The sequence below is a fragment of the Myodes glareolus genome, chromosome 13, assembly GCF_982192425.1.
Source record: "Myodes glareolus chromosome 13, mMyoGla1.1, whole genome shotgun sequence".
In the NCBI taxonomy this organism is placed as follows: Eukaryota; Metazoa; Chordata; class Mammalia; order Rodentia; family Cricetidae; genus Myodes; species Myodes glareolus.
Genome location: NC_142038.1, coordinates 66,783,024 through 66,798,894, shown reverse-complemented (window position 1 = coordinate 66,798,894; position 15,871 = coordinate 66,783,024). Strand labels below are relative to the sequence as shown.

Here is a 15,871-nt window from a genome sequence, read left to right as displayed (position 1 = left end):
TTTATTAAACTGAAAGCAAGTAGACAAAACACATTCAAAACCTTTCAAAGCCTTCAGCTAAGGTTGTACACACATGGGCAAGTTCCTCTTTACATAGAGTTAAGACTGGGTATCTACAACTCATCTTGAACCAAATATCTATAGACTAATTCCCAAGCAGAAACCAGGAAGCTACTACTGTAATAAAAAGAACAATTAAAATAACTTCTTCTGTCATTAGACATAGTCCTACTATTTTATATTTTTGAAATAGTATTACTATTTTATAATTTTTACAGTAAATGCTACTTATTCCATCAGTTTTCTTTCAATCTTTTGAGAAATTACTACCTTTTAAAGATTTTGATATTTTTATTTTATATGTATGAGTGCTTGCCTCCTTTCATGTCTTTGCACAATGTGTGTGTAGTGCCCTCAGAGGCCAGAAGAGGGCGTCAGATACTTTGTAGCTACAGTTGGACAGCTGTGAGCCGCTATGTGGGGCTAGGAACCAAACACAGGCCCTCTGCAAGAGCAGCCAGTGGTTTTAACCAATGAGCCATCTCTCCATCCCCTAAAAAATTACTTTTCTTCTTTGAACACTCTAAAAGGCACCAGAAAGGATTCTATTTTGTAGAATTGGATTCAATAGTCTGTATATCTCCTATACAATAGATCACCAGTCCCATTTCTCGTCCTGATGTCTCCATTTCTGCTAGTGTTGCCAATATGTCCTCATTGGATCACATCTACCCCACCAGTCCCCAGTTGGTTCCCGGGACCCATCAGTTCACCAAAATCACCAATATTTATTTATGCACTGATTTTTCATTAAGTCTTTGAATTTTCATACAGCTCCTAAAGTAGCATGGAAGGCATCAGGATAATTGGAATATGAAAAGTATGTCTCCCCCAAACTCAAGTTAGAGTGCTGTGTCATGGGGTGTGCATCCTAATGTGGATCCCCCACTTCTGGTCACGTTTTATTTCACCCCTCAAGCATGTAACATGCTTTTCCTCTCTACTTCCAAGAGCTTATCCAAGATACTTCCAGGAATCTTTCTTCTCATCGTAACTATGGCCTCTTTTGGAAACCCAGTGGCTCTTGTGCCTTCTACAGGATGCCACGTGCACCCAGGAACCCATTGGGAATACCCTGATGTCCTTATTTAACTTTTAGATTTAGAACTACTTAACTCAATGTAATTCAGTTTGAGATCATTCAGTCCACAAATGTTTATTACTTCATTGCACGTCTGTCAGCGCATCATATAGAAAAGTCTGCCAACAGATAACTAAAATTAGCAAACCGACTATTATTAAGGTTTTATTAATATTATTTGGGATTAAACATCACAATTATCTATCCTTCGTGCATCACGTCATCTCTCTACTCACAAATACAGCCTTGAATGAAGAAACTATTCATGATAATAAGTTAGTTTTTAGCTTACATTACACTAGAAAAATGAATTTGACGTTTTCAATGTTTTTAGGAGTTTATACAAATGAGTATTGTGGCAGAGAAATGCAAGATCTGGGAGGAGGAGAAAGAACTACAGGATTTGAAATGATGGACGGAGTTAAAACATCCGCTGCACCTGAGATCTGCCAAGACTATTCAGGAACGTTAAGAAGAAGCTCAATGCGAGAATGTAGAGACGGAGGTCTCAACATGAACTTCATGGAGAGCTACTTCTGCCAGGTAAGGCTTTCAGTCATGAGCTTCTCTCCATCCATCATCTTCCAAGCTTCCACCGACTCCCCAGGGATGTGGCAGTAATCTAATCTTCATGCCCGGCAGCCCCTCTTGTTGTGGAATGTTTCTGAAGCTCTGGCCAGAGCATTTTACTCTCCTGCCAAGGGCTCTATTTTGTCTCTAGTATGAATTTCTAATTGATGATTCAGGTGCCACCTCACAACGGCATCTACCCCTCAGCTTCAGCTCACTTACCTTGTTCACAGCCCACTGCCCACCTCGAGCCTCTGGTCACTCTAGTCCACTCTGCAATCATGGTTTTCTGTTGTTGTTGTTGCTGCTATTATTTTGTTTTGTTTTGTTTTTTGCTATTGTTGCTGTTGTCTTGAGCAGTGAACTGTTTCATCCAGAACAGGATCCACCTTTATTCCACACTTTGTGGTATTTTCTTTTTAACACAGTTTATAATTTATCATTGCTAAAATTTGTTAGTTTATGGCTACTATCTTTATAATTCCAACCCAAGAATTATTTACATGATGTTGCCAACAAAACCTGAATCCAGAATCAAATTGTTCCATTTTGTCAAAAAATATCAAAACTAGCTTCCAGAATCATTGCATTCATCTTGCCTAAATAAAAAAAGATGCAACCCCAAGCGAACCCGTCAACTGTAAGTATTCCTTTAGACCAAAACCATCCCTCCCACTAACTTTTTTGTGCACCCTATTTTTATGTCCCTCCTTTAAGTTATTGATAAAAATAAGCATATGGATATTTGAATGTGATTTTTGTGTTCAAAGTGCACTAGTAAGAGCAAGTCCATCTACAGAAAAATTTGTATAGATCAAGATGTCCTGGAATTACTCTTTCAAGCATCCAGGAAATCATATTTAAAGTAGTTCTAGTGAGTATTAGAATTTAGATCCATTCAACTCTAAAATTGTTGTTACTCTTTGTTTCATGTTCTCTCTCCTGTGCAAATTCAGAAAGCTTACGCCTATGCCGACGAAGATGAAGGACGCCCATCCAATGACTGTTTGCTCATCTACGACATTGAAGGTGTAGGCTCCCCTGCAGGCTCCGTGGGCTGTTGCAGCTTCATCGGAGAAGATCTAGATGAAAGCTTCCTGGATACCCTGGGGCCCAAGTTTAAGAAACTGGCAGACATCAGCCTGGGAAAAGAAATAGACTCCTATCCAGATCCTGAACCATCTTGGCCTCCTCAGAGCTCTGAGCCGATGTGCCCCCAGCAGACAGAGCCCCTTAATAGCGGACACCCACCCATCTCCCCACATTATGGCACTACCACAGTAATTTCTGAGAACACCTACCCCTCCGGCCCTGGTGTACAGCACCCTGTGCAGATTTCTGACCCTCTAGGCTATGGTAATGTCACTGTCATGGAGTCATATACCACCTCTGGCACTCTGAAGCCCTCTGTCCACTTTCATGATAACCGACAGGCTTCAAATGTGGTGGTGACAGAGAGGGTAGTGGGCCCCATCTCTGGTGCTGATTTGCACGGAATGTTAGAGATCCCTGACTTAAGAGATGGATCCAACGTTATAGTGACAGAAAGGGTAATAGCCCCAGGCTCAAGTCTACCCACCTCTCTGACCCTCCCTAATCCTAGAGAGTCTTCAAATGTGGTTGTGACAGAAAGGGTGATCCAACCAACCTCCAGCATGGTGGGCAACCTGAGCATGAGCCCTGAGCTATCAAATGCCCACAACGTGATTGTGACAGAGAGGGTGGTTTCCGGTGCCGGTGTAAGTGGCATTAGCGGCACCACGGGAATAGGTGGTGTTGGAGGCATAGGCAGCAGCGGCCTGGTTAGCACCATGGGTGCTGGTGGCGGGGGTCTGAGTGGGGCTGGAGTAGGTGGTGGAGGCACCGGGCTGACCAGCTTTAGTGGAGGCGGGGGCATGAGCAGCATGGGCGGGACAGCCACTATAGGCCACATGAGAAGCTCTTCTGACCACCACTTTAGCCAGACAGTTGGGTCTGCCTCCCCTAGCATGGCTCGGAGTCGAATCACAAAGTACAGTACGGTACAGTATACCAAGTAGTCAGGGTCCCAGAGTAATGATCACCACCATCGTGGTGACTGACATTCAATTCCTGCCCCCCAAATCTAACAGTGCAATTTATGACACAGAGAAGAAGGTTATAGGAGACCTGTGGAGTGAGGTGAGGAGCCACAGTGAGAACAAATGGAAACATTGCACGGGGCAGAGTGCTCCCTGGCATTGGTAAACTTTTCTGATATTAACACCGATGAAATAATGACGGTGAACTTGAGGCACAGTCTTATCTGTGGCTATGTGGTCTACAGGGTTGGTTTTGTTTGTTTATTTGTTTAATATGTGTGCCCTGGAGGATGTCACCAGCATGTTGAGTGAATAAAATGTGGCTACGTAAAAGCACTGACTTTCAGAGGCAACTGCAGGAATTCTTCTTGCTGTTCAGAAAGTAACCGGAAAGATTTCGCTGTGTGGCTGCTCTCGCGTGGGCGAGGAAAGACTGACATTTTCTTCACATGTACCTCGTCTGTTTCACAGGCGATACAAACTAAAAACCCTCCCACAAATTCAGGCCAAGCTAATGAAATTGTAGCTACATAGTTAAGTGTAGAAGACCCCAGTTATCCTTACCTTGACCACATCTAAACTGTACTTGATGGAATAATTTTCAAATTAAGAAATAATGTCCTACGAGGATATCCAGACAGTAACAATAGGGCGAGACTTATTTAGCCCAAACTGAGTTCATTAAGTCTCCTGTGGGACAAGGACTTCCCAGCTTCCGTTTGTGTTTCACAGTGTGGTGTTTCCGGCTCTGGTTGGGTTTCACAGGTGTGTCTCAGGTTCCAGTTATGTTTCATGGGTATGATTTTGAAGAGTGTTGCTTGCTGGGGAGGTGGTAGGGCAAATGCTCATTTTTCTCTTTGCCGCTATACTGAATAAATAATAAAGGAAAGTTGCCAAGTTTACCTTAGACCAAAGCAAGTGACCATGATGTGGCTGCCATCACCGGTGTTAAGTCACCTCCTCAGTAAGCAGAGGGGGCAGTATTAAATCTCAGTCTAAGCAGGAAGTGACACTCGCTCCTATGCAGCTCTTTAGTGCACAGTTTCAAAGATAAAATAGTTTTCTAAAGCTGAGCTGTGGGGTGGGGTGGAGGGAGGGGAGCCTGCAGTGTGGCTAAGCTTTAGGGCAACAATTTTTAGGGGATCTGAGGGGGAAAAACCTAATTGGTTTTGGAACATAAAAACTGTCTTGAGTGGGCTGTCAGAGCAGAATTGTTTGTTCAGTAAAGGAAAATCCTACTATTAGAGATAATTGAGACTGGTGCTTCTCTTCGGACAGCCCTCTGCTGTCATCCTGGGAGTGATCACCCAGGACCCTTTCCCAGAGCAGATGCTATTTTGGGAAGAATGAAAGTGGCTAGACAAACCCATTCCTTAACTAAGAATTTCATGCACACGACTTTGAAATTCTTCGTTTGACTTGTCAATAATCTCTTGACTTCTAAGTGTTCTGACTTAAAGACAGTTTGCAAGCTATGGTACGGTATATTTTTCTGGCTTTGAAATTTAGTTATGTGCTATTTATGATGTGTTATTTCTGTGTGTTTGACATATGGTGTTACCTGAGTTAAAATCTCTCAGAAGAACCAAAGCCTTCTAAGAGACAGGTCCATTTACTATGGCAAGGTAGAGGAATCTTTTCTTGTTTTTAAACTCAATGTTAAAATAAGGGCACTAGAGTGAAACGGGATATGGCAAAATAAAGACAGTGAAAACAATGGCCCTGGAGTAGTGAATTACATGCAACTTTTAAAGATTTGTGTTTCTTTTACTACTCATTTCTCCATTGCTACAGAATCACACCATCTGTATACAACTCCCAGCACGTGTCAAATATCTAGGAGTGATTGATGAGCCCAGCTTGTTGATGAGCTGCTTTGTTCTCCATCAGAGCAGATGCAGTGACTACCGCAGACGTCACCGTGTGTCTAATTTCAACTGTAGAGAGCGGGTACAATTTTGCTAACTGGAAGTAAGCTAAAATGCAGAGGTGTAAACAAAGTCACTCAGGGAGGTCTTCCGTTTTCTTCTAACATTTAGCTTGATACACCGAGGATATGGCATTTTTCCTTTCCTTTTCTTAAGCAATCTATTTTCATTTTACATACCAAGCCCGATTTCTACTCCCTCCTCTCCTCCCGATATGCCATTTTTAAGAAATAAACTCAAAAGGTATTTGCTAAAATATACTTGGGATGCCTCAGTTTGAAAGTTTGAACCGATAAAACTAATATATTTTTACTTACGTATTTACTTCATCCAAAGGAAAGGTCTACAGCTACAGAAAGTGTATTCATTGTCTTAATGTTACCTTAAAGACACCCGTCTATCTTTACTTCGGTATCTGCTGAATTTGAAAGATTTTGGAGGGGTGTCTAACAAGTGACAATATGGCCACCTTTAATAAATGTGATTAGCTTTCATCAGTTATATAAGACCTGAGAAAATAAAATTTTAAATAGAGAAATTATCTCCCATCTTCCTAGGAAACTTAACTTCAGATCAAACTACTTTCAGGATTGTACAACAATGTTTTGTTTGGCCCTGCATCTTACAATAGTTTTTTTTTAAAAAAAAAAAAAATCATTGCTTTCTTTCAACCAAAGGAAAAAGAAGCAAATAGCAACATAATACTATTCATGTGTGGTTTGAAAATAAATGATAATACAACATCTGGCTTTCTGAAAAGGTGGTCCCTAGGAACAAAAAAAGGTGTGCCACAAATTCCTTATTGTTGAATATTAACCAAATGACACGCTCAGCTGATTTTGATATATACCTCCAGAAGTGTCCTTGTGTGCTGTTTACCTCTTCCATGAATGTTGCTGGATGCACTATGTTTGCACAGAAAATTTTACAGAAAAAGTATTCTTGATATAAGTTCATCTGGACACCTGTTCAACACTATGTATAAAGACTTTACTGTCCTGTTTCCCTCAATGTAATGTGCTAACAGAATTTTAATTATATATCTTCAAAAATCACCCTTCTGTATTGAGTAGATGTTTTCATTTATACCATTTATTTCTGAATTCATGCCAAGATTTGGTTGACAACCACGGTACAACTTGCCTGACTTTAGTAGAACCTTAAACACATTACAGTCTCTTTTGAAAAAAACATTGAAAATCCAGATAAACTCCCAAGTGCTTAGCACACTTCCTCAAGTGTTTAATTAGCCCCAGCCCTTGGGATAGTTCTGGTGTCTGGAGCCCCACTGCATAGTGCCCTGGGGTAGCCGCAGTCCAGCCCTCACATCCATGAAGCGCAGTCTGCCACCACCTCCAGATTGCTCATTATCGGTTAGGACCAAGCTCAAGGACATCATGCAACCATCCACCAAATACTTTAAAATGATGAATAATTTGTTTTTTAATTCTCTATATTCCCTTCCTTTTAGCTGTATTTGCATAAACACATTCTGACCAAAATGTACTTACTTTAACACATTTTTCTTACATCGTTTTCCAAGCTTTCTAAATTCTCTTGTCCAGCCTTTGCAGTCTTTAGAGACAAGGTGCTTTCTTTCACTGTAAACACTTGGGGATGAGATGGGTGCTAGTTCCTGCTTCATCATCTGCTGACTATTTTGAGACAGTTTGTAATTCCTGAACAGTTGCATTTGCAACAACAAATGATTAATATGCCTCTATTTCTCCCTGAAATTATATGGTTGGGGAGATTTTAGATTAGAAGAAATAATTACAGTGTATCAAATCCAGTTATTATTTTAATTTCATATTCAGGGAGATCACTATTTTACTGTCACAATATTTACATATCTTCTCATTCTTTTTTTTTAGCTTCCTTTCATTCTGTGTCTACTGGTAGGTGTCTTATTCCCAACACTGTGTAGTGACCACACAGAGCAGCCATCACCAGCGCACCCACCACACTCAGAAGAACAATAATAAGGCTTGCATTTAAACTTTTTAAGAGGCAGTGTTTCTTTTATATGGAAATATTTCTGTAAACAAGAGCATTAGAACAACAATAAACCACGATTGAGGCCAAGTGCATTTGATACCGTCCCCTTACCCCTGGCATTTTCTGGAAGTTTCACAAATGGGACTATTAGCCTTGTGGACAGTGAAGGTACCCTAGCTTCCTACAACCCTGCTGCCTGCACTTTCACCTCAGCAATTGCAAGCCCGTGAGGTGGCCCTCAGAAACCACCCCGGGATTTCATTGGAATTCCTTAGCAGTCATTTGAGATAATAACTTTGTAAATGACCCAAATCCTGCCTATTGCTGTTGTAAAGACCATGGAGTACAGTTCTCCTTTGAGGACCCAGTCATCCTCTCAGGCTCACTTCATTCCTTCCCTCAGTGTCTCCGTCTGTGAACTGACGTTCTTAGATCTGTGAAAAATGCCCTTTGATAAACGGCAACTCCCCTTCATACTGGCTCGTCTTCAGATTATGATCGGGCTTTACTCAATGTGATGAATCCCTGGGAACATTTTACATTCAAACCAGACCATTCTGCTCCTGCCCCGGTGGACTGGTGGCCAGCTCATAGAGGAGGATGCTTTCATTGCAGCCTCACGAGTCTCCATAGCCTGTCCTCATCTGTTTGCTTGGTTTGGGTTTTGGTATCTCTTATTAAAGTATACTGATTATACATAATATTGGGTTTAATTATGGTATTTTCATATACATGAATAACGTTTTTCAATCATATTTAACCCTCCTCCCATTTCCCTCTCTAGCCCCAGTCCTACTCTCACCAGTCTCCTTCCTCTTCTCTACCTCCTTTATACTTCGTGGTGGTGGGGGGAGGCTCCCAGTGTGTCTCATTAGGCTTGGCTCTATGAGCGCAGGGGAGGCTTGTTTCCAGGAGCGTGGGCACTTTACCAGTGACTACACCACTGAAGAAAACATCTCCCCCTCCCCCATCAACTATCAAGTGTATATAAATCCTCAGGGCGAGGGAGGGAGGGGACCTCGTGAGTCCCTCCCACTTCCATGATGGATTGTTGACAGACCCAGTCCTGTCCAGATCTTGTCAATGTAATCACAGCTGCTGGAGTTCAAGAGGTCAATGGCTATGTGTGTCTGGAAGCCACTGTTCTATAGCACTCCCCAGCCCCCGCCCTCCAGCTCTTCCATTCTTTCCATGCCTTCTGCGATGTTCCCTGAGCTCGAAGTGGTGATGCAGGCATCCCATTTACGGCTAAGACTCCACCACTTTCTCACTCCCAGTACTTTCACCAGCTGTGAATCTTGACAGTCAGCATTGACTGCAGAGAAGAGATGCTCTGAGCGAAGCTAACACAGCGCTAACCTCTGGGTGTGAACAAGTTATGTAGAGGATAATTCCATGGGTCTGTCATGACCATTTGGCAAAACAACAGCAGCTTTTCCACGAGGGCCTGGGACCTGCCGGCAACAAGCTTTCAATTTCAATTGCATTGTACCACAGAAGTCCACAGCCAACAGTCCTGACACTCAAAGGTCCAAGGCAATCTCTTCTCTCCCATCCTCCCCAAGGCTCCCCTGGAACCTGCCAGGCAGCCAAGAGTTTGAACTTGTGATCCTTCTTCATCCACATCCGACATGCCGGGATTACAGCGTGTCCTCTATGTTAAATTTCTGTGGGCTGGGGATTGAACCCAGGTCTCTATGTGTGCTAACTAAACAGTCCACCAACTGCACTACATTCTCAAGGCAACCCCCCGAAGTCTGTGGGTTGGTAAATCACAAGTTACATGTTGTCAATACACAACAGCCCAGAGTAAAAATCCTAGTGCCAACAATGAGAAGTTGAGACACAGCAAGGAGAGATTGGACCAAAACAACGTAGCAAATACCACATCCTATACCTGATGTCAAGTAGCTCTACTTGTCTAGTATCTGAGGCTTATGATGGAATTGTCTGGGCTCCAAAGGGCCAGGGTAGCTCCTCCCTTTCAGCTCTGCCTCCTATCACACATATAACCCCTGTGTAGGAGCAGGCTCCACCCTGTGTCTGCAGCTTTCCTCTACAGACCTGTCACTGAAGCGGAGGATATATGAAGTATCGCTCTATGATGTCTATGCTTGCGTGTCTCTTGGAGGCAAAAGGGTATTTTAGAATATTGGTGGAAGAGTCCTTATAATGATGCCCTTCAGGACTATCTGTGTCCTGTTTCATTTGATTCAGGAGTATGGCATGGATAGCCCTGAGGGGATTTCTCTTTTGGTGTCAATGGCATTCATTGAACATTACACGAGTCTCTGGGAGAAAGCAGAGACATGCAAGCAAAGAGCATGGCAGTGCACCTGAACAGCCACTGAAGAACACCCAACAATGCTTCATATAGATGATGGACAAACCCACAACGATGTCAACGTTGGCATCAGCAGAAACACTGTCCCCTGCTGCCTCCAGCAGGGCTTTTCCAAGATCTCCATCAGCAAAAGCAGAAGTCTTGGTTTTGCCTCAGCAAAGAATTTCAGGATGAGCTGGTATGAAGCAGAGCTGGAGTTCAGCAGAAAACTTTCAACAGGTTTCAAAATGGGGGTTAAAAGAAGGACAGGAGCTCAGAAAAAAAGGAAAGAGAAATCCAAGAGTGTGTAGGGACTTCTCATAGGAGAGCCAGGGCTCACGAGTGTGTCGTATTTCTCAAGAAAGAGAAGTTGAGTGTCTTTGGAGACACTGGTGTTGGAGGCTTCATCTCAGAGGGGATCTAGGAGCGCTTTGTGTTTTGGGAAAATGAGAAAATGCTTTGGGAAAATTTTAGGGTATTTCCTGACCATCATTAGATGTTATTCCAGTTTGAGACCTAAATCCAAGCTCTCAAGGTGTGCAAGAGAATTGCCTTAGTAAACAAGGTTTACTCTTAGGAGATTCCCAGGAAGAATGTCTGAGAGAAGGGTGTGCACACACTTCGATTTAAATCACACTGTGCATTGCCTTGAGGAAAAACAGAACAGTAAGAACATTTCTTGGATCGAACAGTATGGAAATGCCAAGTGTGGTGGTGCACGCCTTTAATGGTGCCACGTTCTTGCCACACAGTTGGTGTCTGAATTCAAATAAGACAAATTCTGACACCATAGGAGACTGACTTTTGTTAATCTGGCACCCAGTCTGCGTACCCCAGTCATCTGGACACCCCAAACCACGCACCCCAGTCTGAATAACACAGTTTGTGCACCCCAGTTTCCCAATGGTAACTGTTCTTTGGGATTCTCTTATACAAAACCCAGGGAAAGGGGCTAGAGAGATGGCTCAGTGGTTAAGAGCATTGCCTGTTCTTCCAAAGGTCCTGAGTTCAATTCCCAGCAACCACATGGTGGCTCACAACCATCTGTAATGAGGCCTGGTGCCCTCTTCAGGCATGCATGTAGACAGAATATTGTATATATAATAAATAAATAAATATTTAAAAACAGAAACAAAACCCAGGGAAAGAGATTCTGCCCCCAGAACATCAAAATGCCAGATCCTGTTCTCAACAGGACTCACATGTGCTTCGACCCAGGATGCAAATGTCACATTTTGTCACAGGAAAACACCTTCATATTCAACTTGTAAGCTATTCCTTTCAGACAAATGCCCTGATCAATTGCAGGCTTGGGCCTCTCGGTTAATCCGGGCTGTGATCTTATTCTAGGTTTACTCAGAGCTGGACCACAAGACAGAATTGGGGATGGTTTTGGTGAAAGATACTCGCTGAAAGACATGGAATGAGAAGCAGAAGGGGAGGCAGCTGAGGAAAGTCACAATACAGTACCAATCATTACCACAGGCGACCGAAGTTCAGGCTGCCTGATCAACAACTGGGAGCCAGTGAATCTCATGTCCACTGCAGGAGCATTCAAACTGTAAGGAGATTGTACATTTATATGCCAACTGCTTCCAGGCCACCTACCACCTAGGTGGGTATAGCAACTTGGGCATCACTGAAGTAAAAAAAAAAATGCATGTGCTAATTGTTTGAATAGGTGGATGTGAACAAAACACAGAGAGTATTTTATCAAGACCCTCTGTCTGTCACCTGGCATCTGTCACCTACACTCGGGATATCCTGATGAGACAGGACTTACTTGGGCATTCCGTCTATAAATAAAGATGAGACCTGATCCAAGGTACTGATGTATTGAGTAATAAAGCCAGAGGGTGTAAAGACCCCCTTGTCACTAACACCTACATCAATTAGATGCTTGCCTCTATTGAGAGCCCAGGCACTCACTCACCTCTAATACATGACTTTGTTTATTGTGGAATGATCTGGATAGATGAGTGTTTGAGAATCTGTTTATAGTGAGAAATAAAGGTAACTGGTTCATCAAAGTTGTCTCTGCAGCCATAATCCCAGCATCTTCCAACACGTTGCTAACAGTGTCATGCCAGTGTGCTCCATGTGAAGCAGAACTCTACAGGTAGCTTATTTTAAAAGAGACCTCAATGTTTAATACAGCGCTATGCACAAGTAAGTAATGGCACCAACTTAGATGTACAACAACAGAGAACTGGATAATCAGCAATCAACTCTATATCTCAAAGCATAGCTTGATGTGCTACAGATATGTATATATTATTTACTATTCTATTTCCTTCTTCCTGTCCCCATGACTTTTCCATTTGTCACTTCATCTTGAAGTGCACTGCCTTCAAAGCATATTATCTATTGATTCCAGATAATATAACAACAAAGATATTTATTTTAAAAAATTCTTTTGTATGTGTCTGTAATATGATTCTGGGTTTGTAGGCCATGGCAGATGTGTGGAGACTAGAAGACAACTTTGTGGGATCTTTTGGCCATCTTCATATGGTGACCATGGAGAGGTTCCAGTAAGAGAAAAAAATGACATAATTGTTCAGTCCCTTTGCAATGATGTATGTCAAAATATCCCTCCATCTGTGTTCTGCTCGTGAAGACCAGGCAATGTTCAGACTGTTCCCTTGGTCACCTGGGCAGGCAGAGGTCATTCTTTGCAGAGAAGACAGGAGTGGTATGGCTCTCATCCACAGGCAGCGTTATTCCACACCAGTTAACAGAGTAACCCCTTCTTTGTGCAGCATCTTCTATCGGCGGGAGCCGAGACTTCATTGCCAACAAAAGGAGCTGCTTCCGGGATGAATAAAAGGACAAACATGAGCCTGCAGGAACTTTTCACAGGGAGAGCGCAAGCCTCCCTCTATGAAGCAAGGGGAATGGACCAGATTATATGATAGATATATTTGGTGTGGGAGAATTGTCTGTATTCTGTCAATCATATTTTAATAAAACGCTGGTTGGCCAGGCAGGCAGTATAGGTAGGAAAGCCAGACAGGAAGTAGGGGTGGAGCAAAGAGACTGGGAGTATTCTGGGAAACAGGAAGCTCCCTCCGCCATTCCTGCTCAGACCACCGAAGAGGCAGCATGCCACTTGCCCAGCTGAGAAAGGTACTGAGCCATGTGGCTAATGTAGATAAGGATAATGGGGTAACATAAGTTATAAGAGTTAACAAGAAGCCTGACCTAATGGGCCAATCAGCTTTATAACTTATAGAGATCTCTGTGTGATTGATTTTCTCTGGGACTTGCCAGCTGTGTGGGTACCAGGCGGGACAGAAACCCCAACAAGCCGGACCCTCATGCTACATATATTCAGGATATATGATAGATATATGACGTGCTTGAAAAGTCAGTACAGACAAGAACATACTAAAACAGAATAAAATTTCAAATAACAGGAGAAAATTATTAGGAAGGAAATGCTAATGAATAAGAATAACAAATAAGAAATAAAACCTAGATTTAGTTATTAACATTAAAAACATATCAATATGTAGAAAACAGCTTATATCTATGCCTAGTGCCATAAATCTTAACAGGTATCAAATGCTAAAGATTAGATATGTTAGGAAGTTGAAAAGAATTGCTGCTTTAAAAGAATCTAATATAAGCTAGTTTGTCACATAATTATACCTAATTTAACTCCCAAAGGAAATAGAAGACGAAATTTATAATTAAGAGAAATTAATTAAGGCAAGGGGAGGCGGGGGAAACAGCAAGTGAGTAGCAGTGGCGGAAACAGATCTAAATGCCCTGTGTTTCCTGCTATCACACGGGCATGACATATTTAACTTAACTTCAGATAAGGATCTAATTTGAGAGCCATCAGAAAACTGGAATCCACAGTTTGGGATAGACTTCAAATATGTAAGCACATTGTAACTCCTGTGCACCAAGGCCAGATAATAATGATAAATGAAGGAATGGGGCTTTTCAGTAAAAGAAAAAAAAATGGCAGAGTCCATGTATTTTATTCTACCAGGCTTCAGGAAGCCAGATGAAAATAAGAATGGAACATCATCCCGCTCCTAGAGGAATTTGAAAATGGTAACTAATCCTTGAATCCAATCCACATATAACACAAAGAACGTCTGATAAATCTAGTAAGATCTACATCCAATCTAGGAAGGTCTCCCAGGTATGTCCATTCTTTTTGTTTGTTTTAAGTCAAATTCTTGGTTTTTACATTTTTATCTATATACGTGAGTCTGTGTGGGTGTGAGTCTGTGTGGGTGTATATGCACAGTGGGTGCGTACACCATTGCTCGTGGAGGCCAGAAGAGGGCATCAGACCCCAAGTAGCTGGAGTTACTGGAATTTGTGGCTCTCCAGCTAGTTATATGGATGCACAGACCCAATTCCAGTCCCCCTGGCTTCCAAGCTAGCAAGAGCTGCTGAGTCAATTTTCCAGCCCCATTCCAGCCTTTGATGCTGTCATCTACAAATCCTGGAAGCCCGGTGTGGTGGCTCACACCTGCAATCTCAGCACTTGGGAGGAAAAAGCAGGAGTATTCCCACAAGTTCAAGGCCAGCCTGATCTACTTAACAGTTCCAACCTAGACAACGCTACATAAAGACCCTGTCTCAAAAAGCAAAACAAAGTTCTAGCTCTAGGACCCTGCAATCTAATAAAAATAAATGACACTTGCACCTAAACCTCATAATGTTTCAAGTAAGTTTAGAGGTGTAAGTTGGGCCACACTTGTAGTGACCGTCAGCCGTGTGCAACTTTGAGTGCACCTAGTAGAGTTATTCCGTTTCCAGCTGTATTTCAGAATTGGTCTGTCTAATTGCCTGTCTGCCTCCAAACTGGGGCACTGGAACCTCTGTGATGGTTGACACTGATTGTCAACTTGGCAGGTTCTAAAACCACAAGGAGACAAGCCTCCTGACCTGTGAGGGCAGATTACCGAGGGCAAGTTAGCTCAGGTGGGAAAAGCCACCCCGACTATGGGCTCCACCTTTCCGTGGGCTGCAGTCCAGGACCGAAGGAAAAGGAGAAAGGGCACTGAGCACCAGCGTTCATCTCTCTCTGCTTCTTAATTGTGGACGAGATGTAATGAGCCAATCGAGCACCTTTGCTGTGACGTCTTCACCGTGATGGATGGTACCCCCCACTACAAGCTGAACTAAGTCTTTCACCCCTGACTTACGCTGCTTCTTGTCAGGTGTTTGTAACAGCAACAAGGAAAGTGGTTTATTTAATCCTAGACCCGAGGCGACAATATTAGGAGTGAGACTTTCAAGAAATAATTAAGGCATAGTACAGAGCCTCCATGGATGGGATTATCACTCTGATAAAAACAGACCCAAAGAAGTTTATCACCTCTTCTACCATGAAAGAGAACAGCAAGGTGTCACTGATGAGGCAGAAGCAAGCCCTTGACATGCACAGGACCTGCCGGTGCTTTGGTCTTGGCCCACTAAGCCTTTGGATCTATAAGAAGCAAATGTGCATAAGCTCCCCAGTCTCTGACTTTTTGTTTTAGCAATATTAATGAACTAAGACAGGAGTATAGTGTTCTCTGAAGGTGACAAAATCCATCATAACATAGGGACATCCAGCAACTATAAAATCACCTGATAATGGAAACCTGGGTCCACATCATTGATTGACAGGGGAGGGAACATGGAAGGTCAGACTCTCTGAAGATGTCACTTGCACTTTTTTTCTAAATAAGTTGACATATTTATAAATTAGCAGTAATTATATCATTAACGAGATAGAATAAAGGGGAAAAGAAGCAACGCTGCTATATAAAAATAAATAATGGCTAATACTCCCTACTTCCATGAAAAGATATTAAAATATACTAAATTACATTAGAAA

General features: G+C 42.5%; 1 protein-coding gene and 1 long non-coding RNA gene across 2 annotated transcripts in view; one reads left to right on the top strand and one right to left on the bottom strand.

The window, feature by feature from the left end:
- Dsg1 (desmoglein 1) overlaps positions 1 to 6,754 on the top strand; it is a 31,228-nt gene extending 24,474 nt beyond the window's left edge. Inside the window, exons 14-15 of the mRNA XM_048442347.3 lie at positions 1,476 to 1,684; positions 2,668 to 6,754. Coding sequence (XP_048298304.3) covers positions 1,476 to 1,684; positions 2,668 to 3,750 — 1,292 coding nt within the window. The 3' untranslated portion in view covers positions 3,751 to 6,754. The remainder of the gene's footprint in view (positions 1 to 1,475; positions 1,685 to 2,667) is intronic.
- A 5,637-nt stretch (positions 6,755 to 12,391) lies between these two features.
- The window catches only part of LOC146891822 (uncharacterized), a 49,944-nt gene continuing 46,464 nt past the window's right edge, over positions 12,392 to 15,871 (bottom strand). Inside the window, exon 2 of the long non-coding RNA XR_015005430.2 lies at positions 12,392 to 12,828. This is a non-coding gene — a long non-coding RNA (uncharacterized LOC146891822). The remainder of the gene's footprint in view (positions 12,829 to 15,871) is intronic.